Source organism: Balaenoptera borealis (genome assembly GCF_965194805.1).
Source record: "Balaenoptera borealis genome assembly, chromosome: 5".
In the NCBI taxonomy this organism is placed as follows: domain Eukaryota; kingdom Metazoa; phylum Chordata; class Mammalia; order Artiodactyla; family Balaenopteridae; genus Balaenoptera; species Balaenoptera borealis.
The window spans coordinates 98,010,480-98,029,406 of record NC_138862.1 but is presented as its reverse complement, the minus strand read 5'-3'; the positions used below and the strand labels follow the sequence as shown (position 1 = coordinate 98,029,406).

The following is an 18,927-nucleotide window of genomic DNA, read 5'->3' as shown; positions in this document are numbered from 1 at the left end:
AAAATATAATAAAAGTAGAGGATTAAGGAGGTAGGCAAAACAATTTAAAGATAGTCACAAGCACTGAAAAGGTTTTCCTTAATGATTGGATTTAGAGTTGTGAGGGGGTCATTTAAAAGGAAGGAGGACTACATTATTAGTCCATTATATCCCTGATCAATAGAGACCACCCATTCCTTTTAAATAGTTTATGCATAATAGCTAATAGATTGACCAGGGAAAACAAAGTATCATTTATAATTGCTATTTGAATATTTTATGTAAAAGTCAATCTTCTGAAGACTCAGAGAAATCATCGTAGATTAAAATAAGAACTAAAGATTTGCATTTATAAGAAATTAATGATAGTTCTGAAATTGAAGAATCATTTAGTGCTGGGAGAAATAAATACAAATTGTTACAACTATCTGATGGAGTTTTGCTTAGATTGCTTCTGGTAATAAACCATCTATAATAATATAAATCAAGGGCTGGTGTTTGCCATAAATTTGCACTGTTTAGCATAATATTTGTTTGCATTTCATACTAAAGTGACACCAAGAAATATGAGATTAATAGTTATTAAGTGAAAATGACTTTCATGTCTGTAGTCATTTTTAGAAACAGTTATGTGTAATTCATTTAGGGAGCAGAGAAAATTAATTTGCAGCTGTGGTGGGATCTAGCACGTTAAAACAAAGAGGGAAGTGCCATATAGTAATAAACTTTTGGAACATAAGGGTGGGATTCATTTTTAACCCCTCCTTTTGATTTCTCTCTAACTTCTCAATACCTTATGGTACCCTTCAGGTCACCACACCTTTGTTTGTTGACTCCAGAACATTATACTAATAGCTTAAGGAACAGGAAAATTGATACAAGTTCTCAAATTATGTCATAACATTGGAGATCACAAGCTTAACCATACCTAGGGGGATAGAGGGTCAGATGGCAGCAGCAGCAGTATGGTGCCTTATATTAATTTTAATTAGTGTTTTCATTAGGAAGTGTCATATTAGATTCTGATTTTTTAAAAAATGACACACTATCTACTTTCATTTGTTTCACTGCACTACAAATCCACAGTGATGTTGAAGTTCAAGTCTATAAATTTTTTTTGAGAAATCTAGCCGCAGACTTTATGAGCTTAAAAAAATATATAGATTATATAAATAGATTATATAAATATAAATAGATTGTAGAGAACAGAGAATATGGAAAACATTTTCCATCCAACAGACATAAAATTGAGAGAGGAAAAGAGTAAGTACAAAAACTAATAATACGAAAGAGTAAAGACACTATTTTAAATGCTTTATATGTGTTAACTCATTTGTGTTATCTTGGGTACTGGAGCCCTTTTTAGGCAGTGATGCATTTACTTGTTCAGGTACCACTTACTGAACACCGTGTCTGTGCTGGTCACGGAACTAGGTTGGAAGCATTAATGTTTTAGAGGAAGGTGGAGAACAATGATCATATTTAAGAGTTTTTAAAAAATGAGTCCAACTTCTGGTCAATCTGGTGTTATAAGTTCATATTTTGAGGACGCTCTGCTCAAAGTATCTACCAAAGCTAGATAAAATATTTTAAAAACATAATAATAAAAAACAGTGTAATGTGAAAATTTTAAATTAGATCTCTAGGTGGGCCAGAGACTGGACAGAAATGCCAAGCAGTGGTGAGTTGAAGTCCAATGTGGGCTTGCTAGGCTCTGGGTCTGGAAGCAGACAGAGGTAGCTTAGGCAGTGGAGGGGCTGGAGGAGGATAAAAGTACCCTGAAGCCAGAAACAACATGAAATTAGGAGCCATCCCTACCTGGCTGACCCCCTCCCCTCAACTGCTGCCTGGGACACTGATTTCCAGGAAGCTGTGTGTTTAGCACAGGGAGGACAGAATCAGCCCATGACCAGGACCTGAACCAAACCATCTGCTGCCTTGGTTTACGTGTCTGTAGAAGGCCCAGCCATATCATGGGGGCAGTAACTCTGAGCTAACAAGATAAGACACCTGGCTCTGGACTGAGTGCCCAGGAGGATAGGTGGAAGGAACTACAGATCAGCCAGGGATACTGATATGGAAGACATCTCAGTATGCTGCGGTATAACATGGGACTGTTTTTATTTTTTTCTAATCACTACTTTCATTTATGTTAAGTTGCTTCCCCTTTTCCCATCCTAACAAGTCATTAGCTGATTCCAGAGTTTTCCAGTCACTTTCATTTATTAACTTATTCCCGCTCAGTGTAAAACTTAAATCTTCAAAATCTGGCTCTTCCTTTATGCCACGACAAGCTAGAACTGTAGCCCTGGTAGCTTGAAGTGATCAGCAAGGGCAAAGGCTGGTTGTGGTATGGCTCTGAGGCATCTTCTTTTTCTCCCATTTCCTCTGACAGCCCTATAGCTCCTCCCGGTTTGGGAAGGGTAGGGAGAAGGGGTCAAGGAGGCTGACTTCCTGCTAGTCATGGAGGTGGTGCCCGGTGTTACTTGGATCTGGCAGGGTTCTGTCTGAAGTCGGTGCCCTGTATTTTAGGTTCCCTACGTTCTTGGGAGAAATAGTCATCTTCAACATAGTCCATCTTTGAGGATCATCACAGAGAGGGGCTGCACAGTTTCCCTTTGGGTCCTAACAATGGTCCACATGCCCAACAGCTTCTTTGGTTGGGTGTGTGATCACTTGACCCAGTAGCCATATGGAGCCTGATGACTTCTTCCCCTCCACTCATCTTGGTCTCCTTTGCGTGAAACCAAAGTGACCTTCCAACTTTGTGGAGGACTGAGATGGAGTGGGATTACTGCAGCTCAGTACTGACAAGCCCTACTTTATAAACTTTCTTTTCAGGGTCTCCCTACTTTGGTTCTCACATCCATGGACCAGAATCAGGCACTCATTTACATAAGACTCCATGACACCAGGGGACTCATGCTAAGTACTTCCAAGAATGCACCTGCCAATGTAAAGGTAACCATTAAAATATTAGAAATATAATTTAAAACTAGGTCAAATAGATTGTGGAGAATAGAGAATATGGAAAACATTTTCCTTCCAACAGACATAAGAGTGAGAGAGGAAAAGAGTAAATACAAATTGCTGGTATACAGAAGCCACAAAATGAGATGGTAAAAATAAGTACCCTTGTAATGAAAATGTATTAACTATATTTACCTTACCTATTAAAAGACAGAAACTAACAAGTTTTTTTTAAAGACAGCTAAAGTTGTAAAAGAATGCATAGCAATATTTAAAGTATCAGAACAAGATATGCCTAAGAGAATGCAAACCAAATGAAATTTGGTATAAAAATGTTAACATCAAGCAAACAGATTTTAAGGTAAAACAAAACAATACAAACACATTATCGTGAGTTAGAAGACACAATGCAAAATGAAAAGGAACAATATACCAGGTATATACAATACAGATGACCCCTGAACAACATGGGTTTGAACTGCACAGGTCCACTAATATACAGCTTTTTTTCAAGAGTAAATACTATAGTGCTGCATGATGTGTGGTTAGTTGAATTCAGGGATGCAGAGGAACTGGCTATACCAAGGGCTCTTTGGATTTTTGATTGCATGTACAGTTGGTGCCCCTAACATCCGCATTGTTCAGGGTCAACTGTCATCATCAACTTGTAAACACTTAACAACATAGCCTCAAATACATAAAGCACTAAACTGTCAAAATTGCAAGAGTAATGTCCAAGGTAACTAATGGAAGATTTCAATATGCATCTCTCATGATCCAAAACCAAGCAGAGAAAACATTTACTAAGTGTAGAGGCTTGATCAGTATAATGCACAAGAATGAATGTGTGTTGTGTGTGTACATATGCACATATCCATGTTCTTATTTACAAAGAATACATATTATTGAGTATACATGTACACAAAACTTTTACACACACTATACAAGAATGATAGATCTTTTTATAGTCATAGATTTTGAAGAATCACTATCATCTGGATGATAGTCTTTGACATCTGTATAATTTAATTAGAAATCAACAGCAGTCAGTTCTTCCATCTGTGGGGCAAAAGAATTTGTCCTCTACCAACTTACGTTTGGTGGTCTGGGGACCTGCAAATTAATTGACGGTAGGCAGATTAACAGGAGAAGAGTTCATTATTCAGGCATGCAGGAGTCCTCTGTAGGGAGGAGAACACAGAACAGCTAGGGGTAAAGGTTTATATACCAGCTTAATAAGTGGGGAGGAGGGTGCTTAAGGCTTCAAAAGATGTAAGGTTCTGATGATGTTTGCTTACACAGATTTTTTTGGAATGTCCTGACTCTCAAGGTCAGTTGCATTCCTGACTGAGAACTCTGGAGTAGAGGGGGTGGGGTTTGTGGCAGATGACTCTAGTAAATCTTTGCTTTAGGCAGATAGGGAAAGTTTATGTAAGATTTCTTTTTGCATCTGTAGCTCAGAGGTTTTCACTCTGAAGTAATCTTTATATCATTTTAGTGGGTTGTTGGTTGCTTCATTTCCCCCATGTAAAACGTCTTAGAAAGAAGCTGGGTTGATTGCTCTGGAGAGAAGGCTCAGATTAGAAGTTATGAGGTAAAGATCTGCAGAAGGAGAGAAACGCATAGATTAGCATGAGAAAAAGAAAGAAAATAAAAGATTAATGTTTAGAGCAAACTATAAATTCAGTTTCTAAGTCTATAGTGCAGCTAGTCGATAAGATTTTAAGCATTAGGTCTGAAGTATTTTTAGGTGGTGGAGCGAGGACGTCAGTGGCTATTCGACGGATTTCCTGGTTTGAAGTTTGAATGTCTTTGGCGATGGCAAATAGATATCAATGTCACAGTCATGGTTATTTCCTGGAGCAGAGCGTGGAAGAATGAAGGTGTTCCGGTGAACTTCCTGAGCAGTCCATACAGTAGAGCACCAGCCACAAAAGCTGCCCATATATGATCTATTGTAGTGATGGGTCCTTTGAAGTTTATGTCAAGTCATTCAGCTTCGGCTTGCAGGGCTTCTTTAGATCCTGGGGGAAGAGGGCAGCTCCAAGACAACCTAGAATTGCCTGGGTTAGTCAGGCTTTAGTTCTCAGCGATTTCCAATCAGGAGGGTGGGAGAAAAGTAGGAAATGTTAACTTAGAGGGTTGTAGCTAGGTATTGAAGGGAGCTAGAAGAATCTAGAATTTGGTAAGGATTGACAAAATACGTAAGATAGCAGGATCTAGTCCAGTTTACGGATAGAGAGTAAAACCTCAAAGGCAACGAACAGGGCTAGAGTCTGATAACCCACAAGGGTGGGTTATAGCTTTCCCTTGAAACAAAATTTCTCTCTATGATCCTCTCAATTTTAATCAGAAATAATCAAAATAAGATGAGTATTATTTACAAAATACGTCTGATCTTATTACATTTGGCCAGATTATTTACATAAGTGCTGCCAGAATGGCAATTGAACACATAGGCCTTTTTTAAAATTTGCTTTGCTGGAACTTTTATAAAGGAATCTCAGATTGGACTTTAAAAGCCTCTCAAACCTCTCAAGGCTAGGAAGCCAAGGCAAAAACTTGTCAGTAGACTTCACCTGCAGTATATATGTGAGTAAATTCCTCTGTTCTCAAGGTCCCCCAAATATCCTGATTCCAAGGCCTCTGAAGAAGAGACCTTCCTCATTTACCCGTATGGCTGGGAACCCTCTAAGCCACATGCCAGTCCAGTTTTTCCAACAGGGCTTTGTAAGCTTTGGCTCCGTCAAATCAAACTTAGTTCCTGCAAACTGTCTGATCATATGTGATTCTATGCATCATTTAAAAATATGACATTCTAGTCAAAGCCTTGATTATATAACCATGTTTCCAATTATGTTTTGTTACAAGGAGGACAGATTCTTATCAAATTTATGCGAGTAACTATATTGCCATGAAACTAAGAATACCTAATGAGAGTTTCCAAAGTCTGGAGGGATCAGGCAGAGAGAAAAAGATAAATGTTTAAATGTTTCATTTTTGTTTACAAAAGTATAATTTACAAAATTGTAAGCTATAGATAGCTTAAGAGAAAAGCGAAGAGTGTTCTTTAAATCCAGCAGCAATATTCCAAATAAAAGCCATAATCGTCCTTTATGAGTTCATTCAGTCCCATGTAATTCTTGTTCTGCTTGATCTTGGATTAGCAGTTTCATGAACCTATCAGCTTTTCCACTAGAGTTCTAGAAATCGTGACTTAGTTCAGTGGTATAATCTCAAAGTTATTTAAGCCATGCCATTAGAAGCTTGTACCCCAGAATACCAGGCATAGTCCTTTTTCATGGGTCTTTAAGAAAGATCCTTTTTGTTAAGATAAACACTCTAGCCTGTAGCTGATTGCAAGAGCTTTCAGGAAAGCATCAGAGTAAAACACCTATCTGTGGCTGAAAAAAGATTTAAAATAGCTTTGGTTAAAGATCTGATGAGAGTTCATTATAAAAGTAATGCAGTTGGCAGAGAAATTTGGTTGTTTCCATGACAAAATATTTTAAAATAAAAACTGGAGATATGACTGATAACTTTTACTGTTGTTTTCTAGTATCAGGTAAAATAGTATCAGGACATATCATGGACAGTGAGGGCATTGATAAATCTCAAGGAACTTCATAGAATTTCTGAATACTTATATTAATACTATTTACCCATACAAATATAACCTAGGAAAGGTTAAGCATCTCTCCTTATTTGACAATGCTTTTCATGCAGTTTAACATACCTAATTAATTTTTAATATCTCTCTTTTTACAAGGTGAAAAAACAAATCCTTTGAGATTTTTTAGGTCCCTCTGGGATATTTCAGTCAGTTCAATGTCAGGATTTTATTTAGGATTTGACTTTGAGAAGGCAAAATATCCAAGTTGAAAAATGTCAAATGGTTTGAACACTTGATTAATAATAGGATCATAGGTCACTGTTTAACAATACTTAATCTATTCAACAAAGTGACAATGAAAGATTGTAAAAATAGTGATAGGAAGTTACATGGTTATAAGATAAAGCTTAGCTCTTTTGATAGTTAGAAGACTTGGTTCTCTTAAGCCGTCAGGAATATAATGAAGACAATACAGGAAATTATTCTGAAAAGACATAATCTTTGTTTTCTAGGCAGATTACTTAAAGGGTCTAGAAAAACCTTCTACAATCCCTTCTTAAGAGCAGACCAATAGCCCAATGTAAAACTAGAGTTTGCTTTTAGTAGAGAGAGGAAACCAAACTCTAGTTTTGCATTCAGGTATTGTTAATAATAAAGCTCATTTAAAAAAAAAAGTATAAATAAACCCATTCAACTGTAGCCAGCTTTGACCATTCAACATAAAATTCCTTTTCTGCAAACCTTCTATGACTTTATATACCATTCAGGTTTGGTCCTATTCTTTCCTTACTTTAGGACAAAATTACTCTCCTTTTTCTTTTAACAATAATGCGTCTTACATTCCTTGCATACTTTTCATACAAAGTTGTTTTCCTTCACTCTCTTATTTCTAGTATTTTTATTCACATTTTTATTATAATTTATTTTTATTATTAGTAACTGTTGTAGACTGAATTAGTAACTGTTATGGACCTCACCTCAAATTCATATGTTGAAGCTCTAACTCCCAATGTGAGTGTATTTGGAGATAGGATCTTTAAGGAGGTTACTCAGGTTAAATGGGGTTATAAGGGTGGGGCCCTGATCTGATAGAACTAGTGTCCTTACAAGAAGAGGAAGAGACACCAAAGACTTCTCTCTCTGTGTGTGCACACAGAGGAGAGTCTGTGTGAAGACATTGGAAGAAGGCAGCTGTCTAAGCAAGGAAGAGAGTTCTTACCAGAAACTAACCTTGCTGGCACCTTGATTTTGGATTTCTAGCCTCCAGAAGTACAAGAAAATAAATGTCTGTTGTTTAAGCCACCCAGTCTGTGGAATCTCATTATGACAGCCTGAGCTGACTAATACAGAAGACTTTCTTTTACAAAGAAAGCTAGGAAGTAGGCAGTTGTGAATTGTCTGTCATATACCAGAATTTTGTAGCAGATTAGTAAAATTTATGAATATACCACCTCACCATTTTAAAGATATATACGTCTTTATAGTACAGTTTCTCAATGTGGCAAAAGATTATGTTTATTTACAGATTTATATCTTTAACCTCTTTATACCATGTAAAAATAAAAAGGCAAAAGTATATGCAATTTAACTTATGCTTAATAATGAATGTCAGCATTTGATCTTATTTAGAAATGATTGAACTATTTAGTGAATATCTGTTACTTAACTTATCATCACTTTAAGGCTACAGGTTACCAAAAAGATTATAGAAATTATTTTTAGGCAGACATAATATAAATCATTATTATTATTGAAATAAAATTTCAAAATAATGACTCAATTTGATTAAAATCAAATTCATTATATTTATAATTTTAAATATCTAGTAGATACACTATTAGCTTACTTGACTAGCAAACCTAGTAAGATAAATTTATGCTTGTATTATACTTAATGCTGATAACTCAGAAGACAAACCTATTTTTATTAAACCAATAATAATATTACACCAGTCTTAGTTACAAAGATTTATCCAAATCACATAAATTTGAAAAATATTTGGGATAGTTCCTATACTTCTGGGAGGTTTAGAAATATTTAATTTATAAAAGAGCTTATTTTTCTTTAAGTCAAATATAATAGAACTCTTTTAAGGGATTTTATAAATTGATAATACCATCCAGAGGTAGGATAATATCTCACGTATACATAACATACGACAAACATAAATATACAAACAGATGCAAATAGAGATCTTACTCGGCTTTCATTCTGAAATTTTAGCTATGAGTCAGGCATATTATAGTAATGCTAATTACACTAGTTTATACAAGAGTTGGTTCTAGTCTTTGCCCCACTTTATGTTTTATCCTAATTACATTGCTGGCAGATGGAACAAGTTGTTACCTGCTCAACATGAGAGCAAATCTTTCCAGCAATATTTACAGAGAAGGTTTTTAAGATTTTCTTTTGCCTTGATATATAATCTTATGGAGGCTGTAGACTAGAATTTGAGCAAGGGATTGAGGAGACATCAAGTAGTTGTCTGGGTGTCTCCAAATTCTTCTAAGTGGATAAAATATCCAGTCTGTTTCCAATTGGCCCCCTTTTTTCCCTTTTCAGCTTCAGATAGTTGCTTTTGGGGGTCCTTGAGTCCTTTAAGCATCCCTGAAAGGGTCAAGGGGCCTAAATCAGTTGAGTGACTTCTGCGCTTTAATTTTGTTAAGGGAATATTTTAGGCTAGCTTTGATACTATTTATGTTCTTTCCATTTGATCTCCTATAGGTACTAATAGGACATTTTCTTAGAATGAAAGCTCTCGAAAAATCCTTTAAATATAAAAGTTTTTCTGAAATAATCCATCATCTGGCCATTGACAATTAGGATCCGCATAGATATACCCATTCCAAATGTGACTCAAACCAATAAGACTTTCTGTGGCTTAGTCATGAACACAATAGGTGTCTCTGAAGAGGGCGCAGAAGATGCAGCTTCCATAATTCAAAATAACTCCCAACTAGAGGTGAAATGAAGAAAACCGAGTTGCCATAGGTGCTAAGAATGCTTAGTTCCAGTCTTCCCACAAAAGTGAGGCACCTCCAATCACAGGCCTGCAAATCTATGATACCAGATGGGTGATACAGAGATCGGAAGTCACAGCACTACGAAGGCATTGGGAAGGAGATGACAAGGTACCTTATGGGTTGAGACCCTTTAGGATTCAGTCTTAGACAACCTCCCTGAGAGCTGGCAGTGGTTGGCAGGAAGTTTTGCTTGTGCACCTCATGTCTCAGTACACTCTCTGGTTCCAAGCTAAGCCCTCAGGACACAAAATTGAGACAGAAGGAAAAACTCATCTGGTTTTATTGGTGGCCCACAGCAAATTTGTCCAAGCAGATACTGGTCCAGTGAGAACCGCAAACTCACCAGTCTGTGAGGGTGGCTTGAACAGGCTTATGGAACCTATACCTGTGTTCTTTGCTTTGACTGTCCTTCTTATGACAAGCAACACTTTTAGACATCACAACACAAAACAACAGCAAAAAAGAAAGTGACAAAAAGACAGCACAATGACTATTTATTGGAAGATCCAAACCAAGGGTCATAATACCCAAAGAACAAGACGAGTTCTAACCAAAACATTTTCTCCTGTAAATCTAAATTTTGGAAACTTTCTTTCTGAGAAGATGAGAGGCTCTTATCACTTTTGCTCAACTGGACCGCAAGCAGAGATCTGGGAGTCTGATGGTAAGAAAGTTTAATTTTGCCAGCTTGGTCAGAGATCCTAAGAGCTCAGCTGCTGTCTCCAGAGTGAGCGAAGATTTGTGACCATTCAATCCTTGTTGCCAAAACTGTTGGGAGGAAAATCTTTTCCTCTGTCAACTGAGGTTCCATTGTTAATCTCCTGAAAGATTAACAGGAGAAAAGTTTATTACTCGTGCATGCAGGAGTACTCTATAGGGAGTAGCTCTCTGAACAGCTAGGGATTAGGATTTACATACTAGCTTAATAAGGGGGGTGCTTCAAAGGATGGGAGGTTCTGATGAGGTTTGTTTACACAAATTAGCTTTGAAATGTCCCACTGCCCAAGGTCAGCTGCCCCTCCCCCTGCTCCCCCATCCCCCCTCCCCCCACTGGAGACTTCCCTGGAGTGGTGAGGAGGGAGGTGGGAGGGGGCACTTGTGGCAGATGGCTCTTGTAAATCTCTGCTTTAGTCAATAGGAGAAGTTCAGAAAAGATTTCTTTCTGGACCTGTACCTCAGATATTTTCACTTTGATGTAATCTTTATGGCATTCTGGTGGGTCGTTGGTCCTTTCACATGGAACCCTGGAGAGGTTCCGCATTAAGCATTTAGAGTGGAGGCAAGCAATGCACAGGGGAGATGTGTGGGGCTGGAGGAAGAGAGTTGTCTGAAACAGTGAATGTAAAGTTAGTGCAATCCCCAGGTCCCTTTCTCCAAACTGTAGACCTGGACAAATAGCCGTGCTCTAGTCCCACGAGAGAGGGAGAGAGGGAGAGAGAGAGAGAGAGAGAGGGAGAGAGAGAGAGAGAGAGAGAGAGAGAGAGAGAGAGGGGGAGGGAGGAGGGGGGAGGGGAAGGGGGAGGGGGGAGGGGGAGGGGAGGGGGAGGGGGAGGGAGAGGGAGAAGTTGGATTGGTTCTTTCCTCTGGAGAACGAGAACCGGAGAAGCTTCAGAAGGGGTGCAGACTGACACTGTCTAGGAGTGGATATGGACTAAAAACATAGCTCCCTTCCGCTATCTGGTCCCCAAGCACCAGCCACAAGCTGTCTGCTTCCACAGGCAAGAAACTGGAGCTACTTTTCTGAAAAAATGAATGGCCCTAAAAATCAGATTTCCATACACTGACATCCAGGAGCTTCTCAAAAATAAAGTTCACCCCTAGTCACTTAACAGTGAGTCCACCAATTGTAAGCCCTTTCTATCACACATAGCTCCCAATCAGCTTCTGGTGCCTCTTGCTTAAATAGAGACAGGCACTGATAACCTGATACTTGAGAAAGCCTAAAACAGAAGAGAGGGGCTAAAAAATTCCTGAACTGAAAGGACTCAGAAGAAACAAATATTTCATAGGAAAATATTAAAAAAATTTAATCTGTAATTCAGCTGTTTATATAAGGAGACTGACATCAGAGTTGTTTACAGTCACAAACTATTAGAAACAACTATATGTCTATCAATAGGATGTTGGCTAAATTAACTCTGCTATATTATTCTGATAAGTCCATACTCTGGAAAAAAAAAGGGTTAAAGTAATTCAATAAATTTCAAAATGGAAAAATATTCATACCATGTTATTTGATAAGTTAAAAATACTTTTTATACAATTAAAAAATAGTAGATTATGATCCCATTTATGCAAAAATATGTTTGTGTGCTCCCAAAAAGAATTGGATATGAATACATCAGATTACTAGCAGTGGTTATATCTGGGAGCATCTTAAGGGCAAACTTGACTTTCTGTATTTATTCACTGTTCAAGCTTCTTTACTACTAACATTTATGGCTTTCAATGTTAAGAAAGGAGCTTAATTTTTTTAATCGAAACATGCCAGGACACCTGCAGAATAACTAAGTGACTGATTTTATTTAGCCACATCTGCTTAGTAGGCAAGGATGATACTGCTTTACCAAAACATTCCCTAGCATGAATTAACCTAAAAGAAAAACTCATCTCATCCAAAACTATGTTGCTTGTTAGCTATGGTTCAGTAATATAATATGTGAAGTTCTGAAGTCACATTAACATTTCTTATGATGTTATCAGCGAAATTATTTGGTGACAATCTGGATTACATATAATTTTCTAGAAACTTTAGTCTAATACATTTTCCTTTTGGTACATAAAATTTGTGCTGTGCCTTTTCTTGTTCACTGGTGCTGCCTGGGTTTGGGTCTTCTGAAGGTACAGAGTTCCCTTGGGGACTTGTTTCTTTGTAGGAATGAGGAAAACCCCAAGGAAGGCTTGGTGGATTCCTGAGGCTTGGGGGCCCATTGCTGGATTGGGCTGGGCTGTTACTAGTGCGCAGGAGCAGATATGACCTAAGTCATTATCAAGGAGGAGAGTTGGTATCAGAGAGGATCACAGGCTCATCTCCACGTTCTGTCTGTAGGAAATGAGACCAGAATAAAAACTCTCTGTGGCTTCCAGTGCCCTGAGAATAAAATCAAAACCCCTCAGCCTGAAAGGCCCTCTTTGCCCTACCAAGCATCTCATCATTTGAGCCAATTTGGCCTTTTTTCAGATCTCTGGAGGCCAAGCGTTTTCCCCTTTTGGAGCCTCTGCTCATTCTGTTTCTTTCCACCTCAATGGCATTCCCTGGCTCTCCTGTGGCTGGCTTCTGTTCACCCTTTCAGGTCACAGTGTCACCTCTTCAGTGAGGGCTTTCCTAATTAATGAATCTTAGTAAGCTTCTTCTATCTCTGTTTCAGTCCCCTGATTGTTTCCATCTTAGCACTTCACATTTTGTATTTATTGAGGTGCTTTTACTTACTCTCCCTTCTACTTAGATTGTTGGTGCAAACTGAACATGGCCTTTCTTTCATTTATACCTCCTGCAGCTGAAACTGTCAGCACAGTGCCCAAGTCCCTCTCCTTTATCACTGCTCACATGCAGGCTTCCAACTGCTAGCATTTGCAGTTCTGTGCCTGAAGACTTACTCTGGCATCTGGAAGCTGACTCTTCCTACCTGTGCTTCTGCCTGAAGTGCTGGAGAGGAAGTAGCCCTCAACCAGTCACTGATAGGAATCAGTGTATAAATGCCCAGGCTCCCTCCCCCATTTGGGGAGCTCGTCAGCTAAAGTTGGCTGGCTCAGTAATGCATCCTTTTTCTTGGCTAACTCTCCTTCACTGTCTCATTTCACCACTTCCTTACTGATGTTTTCTGCACTTTCCAAATAAACTACTTATATTCAAATCCTTGGTGGCGGGGGTGAGGGGTGCTTCTGGCACGTGTAGGTGACAGTATTTGCTGAATGAATGAATGGCTGGCTGGCTGGCTGGCTGGCTGGCCGGCTGGGTGGGTGGGTGGATAAATGGAATAATAGATAAAAAGTAGGTTACAAAATAGAGTTCAAGGCTGCATGAGGTGTAACATTTCAGACTACTGACTGAAAAAGCAAATGTTTGGTGAGCTCCTTCTAACTGGGGCTAGTTGGCTCCCCCAAAACACATAAACCCATGTAAAGGTGGAGGTACAGGCAGGTTAGAGACAATCTAATACGGCATTTTTTAAAAGCTAAGTTTTCTTTAGGTCCACTGCCCAATTCTTTTCTTTTTTTAAATTAATTAATTAATTAATTAATTTTTGGCTGTCTTGGGTCTTCGTTTCTGTGCGAGGGCTTTCTCTAGTTGCGGCAAGTGGGGGCCACTCTTCATCGCGGTGCGCAGGCCTCTCACTATCGCGGCCTCTCTTGTTGCGGAGCACAGGCTCCAGATGCGCAGGCTCAGTAGCTGTGGCTCACGGGCCTAGTTGCTCCGCGGCATGTGGGATCCTCCCAGACCAGGGCTCGAACCCGTGTCCCCTGCATCGGCAGGCAGACTCTCAACCACTGCGCCACTGGGGAAGCCCCACTGCCCAATTCTTTTTTTTTTTTTTTATTTTTTTTTATTTTTTTATTTTTGCCCAATTCTTGATGATCGCATGGATGCCCGACTTAGGTGCAGTTTTTACATTTATTGTTTTCTTACAGTATTTACCTAAAGCGTTAAAATGTGCTATGCAAACTCATAAATAACGTTCAACATGAATTTTATTCAGTTTAGGTGAAGTTAACAGTCCAAAAAAATTACCTTTCAGAAATATATCTGGAAGTGAGGATTGGACTGTAAGTGAAATCAGAGGGTGAGGTTTAGTCAGACCCTCAGAAAGAAGTGATCACAAAAACGGACTGCAGCTGTGGAGGGTAAGGTAACTGATTTTAGTGCAGGAATCGCTATTAGCTGTTTTTTTTATCAGTGTTAACACTGGACAGGTTCACAGAGTTGTTTAGAGACAGACTAGAATCCTGAATCAGAAACCATCTCTATTTTCAGCAGATTATGAATATGGAGAGTTCAACTAGACTATGAGTTTCCTGACAGCAAAAAAAGAACGTCAAAGTCTGACCCTAGGAAGGTCAGTGTACGGCATGCAGGTGACTTTGAATGCATGAAAAGTGTGAGTGTTTGGGCCAAGCGGCTTTTATAATTAGTGCTGTTTTCAAAAGCAAAGCAATTGGTATGGACTAGTAAATCATTCATCACTAAGTAAAGCATTCCTCAGATTACAAAAGAATTTAATTCTGACACTCCAGGTGATGAGTGTTATCTAGCCCCACACATTTAAAAATTAAAGATAATATATCTAAAATCCTGTAAATTTATATAAACTTTCTATAAGGAAATATTGATATAATGGTGCTGGTTGAAAAGTATTTGTGTTTAAATGAGCATTATGGGTGAATCTGAATTAACTAAACCTGTCGATGGAGATATTGTTCAGGAATAATTTCCAGGAAAAATTTAACTCCTTTTGATGAATCAGCCTGCCTTTTTTCTTCATGGATATTGGGAATCCTGCAGTTGTGTTTCTTCAGATATTTTGGCTACCAAAGAGATCAGAACTTAATTTGCAGCTCAATTTTCTCAAGCACAAGGGAACTTATGACTTTTATATGTGTCTTCTAAATTTTTCCTTGTTTTTAAAATCTATTCTGATTTTTCTTTTTCCTGGCCTGCATTTTTTTTTTTTTTTTACATTGCCCGTATTTTTCTCTCCTACTTTATGTAAGTCACCACAAGCTTTTTGTGGAAAATGAAGGAGCAAATGATTCATGAATAAAACATAAAGAAGTAATCTATTTTTATTGCATTACTATTCTTTTTTTTTTTTTTTTTTTCAAGGCCAAATGTTTGCGAAGAACAGCAGCTGACTGTGGTGGGACTACCACACCCATGTGTCCGAGCATTCACACACATCATCAAGATCTGGAAACAGGGCGGCAGTGGCCCACGGTGGTGTGTGGGTTCTGAAAGAAGGTAAGGGTGCTCCTGCTATGTCCTTTTGATTCCTGAAAATCAAAGCCAAAGCCTCAACTGCATCTAAAGATTTCATCCAATAAATTTTAGAAAATAATTACAAAATTAAGTAAACGAGTATAACATATGCCCACCAGGAACTTTCAAAGTTATATATTTTCCTTCAGAAATAGGCTATATTATTACTTTAGTTCATGCCTCATTTTATGTGTGAGCTATTTGGAGTTAGATGCCACTGATTTTACCTCTTGACATAATAAACTTTTGAAAGCTGTAGATCAGAAGCTTGAGAGAAACAAGGAAGATTGTGTTGGTTTGCTAAATTTAGCATGACTTGGATCTGGGCATCTACGACTGTGAACCATCTCACCTGCCCTTGGTTCTCTTGTAACGCTCTGAAACCTAGAGCTTCTTTAACTTTATTATGGCATTTGAATTAGGATTAACTTGGCTGGCTGGGAGAGGAGAGAAAAAGCAAGTATGCACTTTCTATGCGTGAAGCCTTCATAGGGACTTTCTTAAAAAAGTTTTAAAATAATTTTATAAAATATCTAAGTATCTCTTAACACAAATAGCTGCTAATGTGTTCAAGTTTTACGTAAATGAATCAATTTGGTCTGAATTCAGGAAACAAAGTTAAAAAAAGTGTGGCTTTAGATTAATGAATTTATTATTCTTATTATTACTACTACTACGATTACTAAAAGAAAGTTGAGGGCATTTGTAAATAACTGGGTTTGCCATTGTGTAGAAATGGCAGAACACTGATAATATAGGACTAAGTAAAATAAGATTAAATCATTTATAATTGTGGATATTTACATATACATTGTGTGTGTGTATTTTTAATCTTCAGATGAATAGTCTTTTTTTTTGGTCTATACTCAGGACCTTTAAATTAAATTTAAATCAGAAAAAACTTCAGGCTTTTACTGGCTGTGTGGCACTGGTAGAATTTCCTACATTTCTCTGTGCCTTAGTCTGTAAAGTTGGAAGAATAATACCACACATGGATATTATGAGGATTAACTGAAAACATATTTAACACCTGTGGCACAATGCTTGGTACATAGTATGTATTAGAGTACCTGTTTTTGAAAATAGCTTTTCATTTAGATTTTTTGGTACTCATCCCATGAGGTTTAATCATTGTTGATATTACACTGAACCAAAGAAAGTCCACTACCATATAGACGTTCAGACTTGGGAAAGCAAACATGAATAAGTAAAACATGTTTTATTTATTTTCAAGAGCTTAATAGTTTTATACATCTGTTTATTCAGCAAGTATTTATGAAACTGAGTTTGGAGTTGAGGCAGTGTTAAAAGATGTTTGGCATTTTTGCCAAACTAATATCCCTTTTGTTTGTATGTAAGTTTGCAAACCTACACTTATATCCCTGTTGAAGAGATGCACCTCCAAAATATTAGGTGACACTTCAAAATGGTGAATAATTGTGTCATAAAAATTGACATTAAATCCTATTTTTGAGAGAAGAGAAAGAACAATATATATTGACATGATGGGGAAAGAGAAGTTGGAGGAAGTGAAACTTGAAAATGGCTTTGAATATGAAGGGGATTTGGGCTGGGGATAAGAGGATAGGTATGTGAAAGGAAGAGAATATAATACTTTGGGGATAAAGAGTAAATATGACATCGATTTGATAGAAAGGAAGTAAGCCAATTTAGAGATGTTTGGTATTATGGTCTATTAAGAGGTCAGCACAAATAGTTATAGTGTAGTGTTTTCAATTTTTGTTCATTATTGCCCCCCTAAGGAACCTTTGTAAACTTTTTTTTTAATTTTAGTAATCGTCCCCCTCCCCCATGAAGTTTTAATACCACAGATATACTTTGTTTCTGTTTGTGAACTCTGCTGGTTCATAGGACCAGAGATCATTGTACTAGCTAAGATTTTTTTTCACCGCTCCTACCCAAGAACCAATTGTCCCCCCACTGTGGGTGATGTCACCACTGTTGAGAATGCACACTATCATGAGACCAATTCATGCGGGGCCTTCACTGTCAGATTGAAAAGCATGTGCCTTATTATCCTCCAGGATTTCATTATTCTCTTCATAATTTTGGGTTCCATTTTGATAGCTTCAGTGACCCTTAGGTTAGTTTATGCTGCAGGACTGGAGGCCCCTCTTAATTTTCAATAACCTATACCTATATCGAATCTTGGTTATATATTTAGTGAGGTGTGTGTGTGTGCACACGTGAGTGCATGTATAATGTATACAGATAATATATATATATTTTTTTGTGTGTATAAATGGCAGGATTTGGATTGCAGGGAGAATTTTTTAGTGAGTTTAAGGTGACAGCTTTGGCCTTAAGAGGAAGCATTACTGATCTCGATTCCTATTTCTTAGGACCCGGTACTACACCATCTACAGACAGGCATACAGCATGGAGCAGCTGACCATCTACAGGTGCTGCCCTGGTTGGAGCTGGCAGGACAATGAACCTGGCTGTCTATGCTGTAAGTTATAATTCTTCCTGTCTAACGCTCTGTCACTAGAAGTAGTGGTTTCACTCTGTTTTGGGCTTCAGTCATATCATGCCTGTCAAGTTTTAGACATCTTTAGAATCACCACGGATTCAGAGCATCTCTTTGGACTGAAAATGCACACATGACATGTGCAGAAATGCACAAAAAGCCTTTCTATTAAGCGCTGCTAATGATAGGTCAGAATTCAGGACCCATAGAACTGCCGCTTTATATTCTGTCTCTTTATGTAAAAAACAGTTTATTTGAAGCCAGACAGGTTACACCTTGTAAGCTTCCATCTCCCTTTTCTGTTTGCCCCTTTCCCATATCATCAAATTTGTAATCCACAGCTGATTCAAAAGTCCGGAGGGAAATCACTGTACTAAATCTAAATGGGATTTCTTGACTTGTGCTTGTCATGATTAATTGCAGAACTCGGGAGGCAGTTTACTTTTTAAGATGAGGCATGCAGTCCTTTTTACAAACCTCTGGTTGAGGGTACTGCAGAACCTTTGGAGTATATATATATTTTTTTATTTTTATTAATTTATTTATTTAGTTTTGGCTGTGTTGGGTCTTTGTTTCTGTGCGAGGGCTTTCTCTAGTTGCGGCAAGCGGGGGCCACTCTTCATCGCGGTGCGCGGGCCTCTCACTGTCGCGGCCTCTCTTGTTGCGGAGCACAGGCTCCAGACGCGCAGGCTCAGTAGTTGTGGCTCACGGGCCCAGTTGCTCCGTGGCATGTGGGATCTTCCCAGACCAGGGCTCGAACCCGTGTCCCCTGCATTGGCAGGCAGATTCTCAACCGCTGCGCCACCAGGGAAGCCCTGGAGTATATTTGACAGCCCTCAAGCAGCAGAACTAGTGGCATTATATAGTTCATTCACGC

General features: G+C 38.3%; 1 protein-coding gene across 1 annotated transcript in view; it reads left to right on the top strand.

Annotated features, from left to right (window-relative positions):
- Window positions 1–18,558, top strand: part of LOC309629521 (uncharacterized protein) — a gene marked incomplete at its 5' end in the record, with an annotated part of 62,262 nt that extends 43,704 nt beyond the window's left edge. The window contains one exon of the mRNA XM_082393611.1: window positions 15,407–18,558. Within this exon, the coding sequence (XP_082249737.1) occupies window positions 15,407–15,535 (129 nt within the window). The 3' untranslated portion in view covers window positions 15,536–18,558. The remainder of the gene's footprint in view (window positions 1–15,406) is intronic.
- Between the last annotated feature and the right edge of the window lie 369 nt (window positions 18,559–18,927).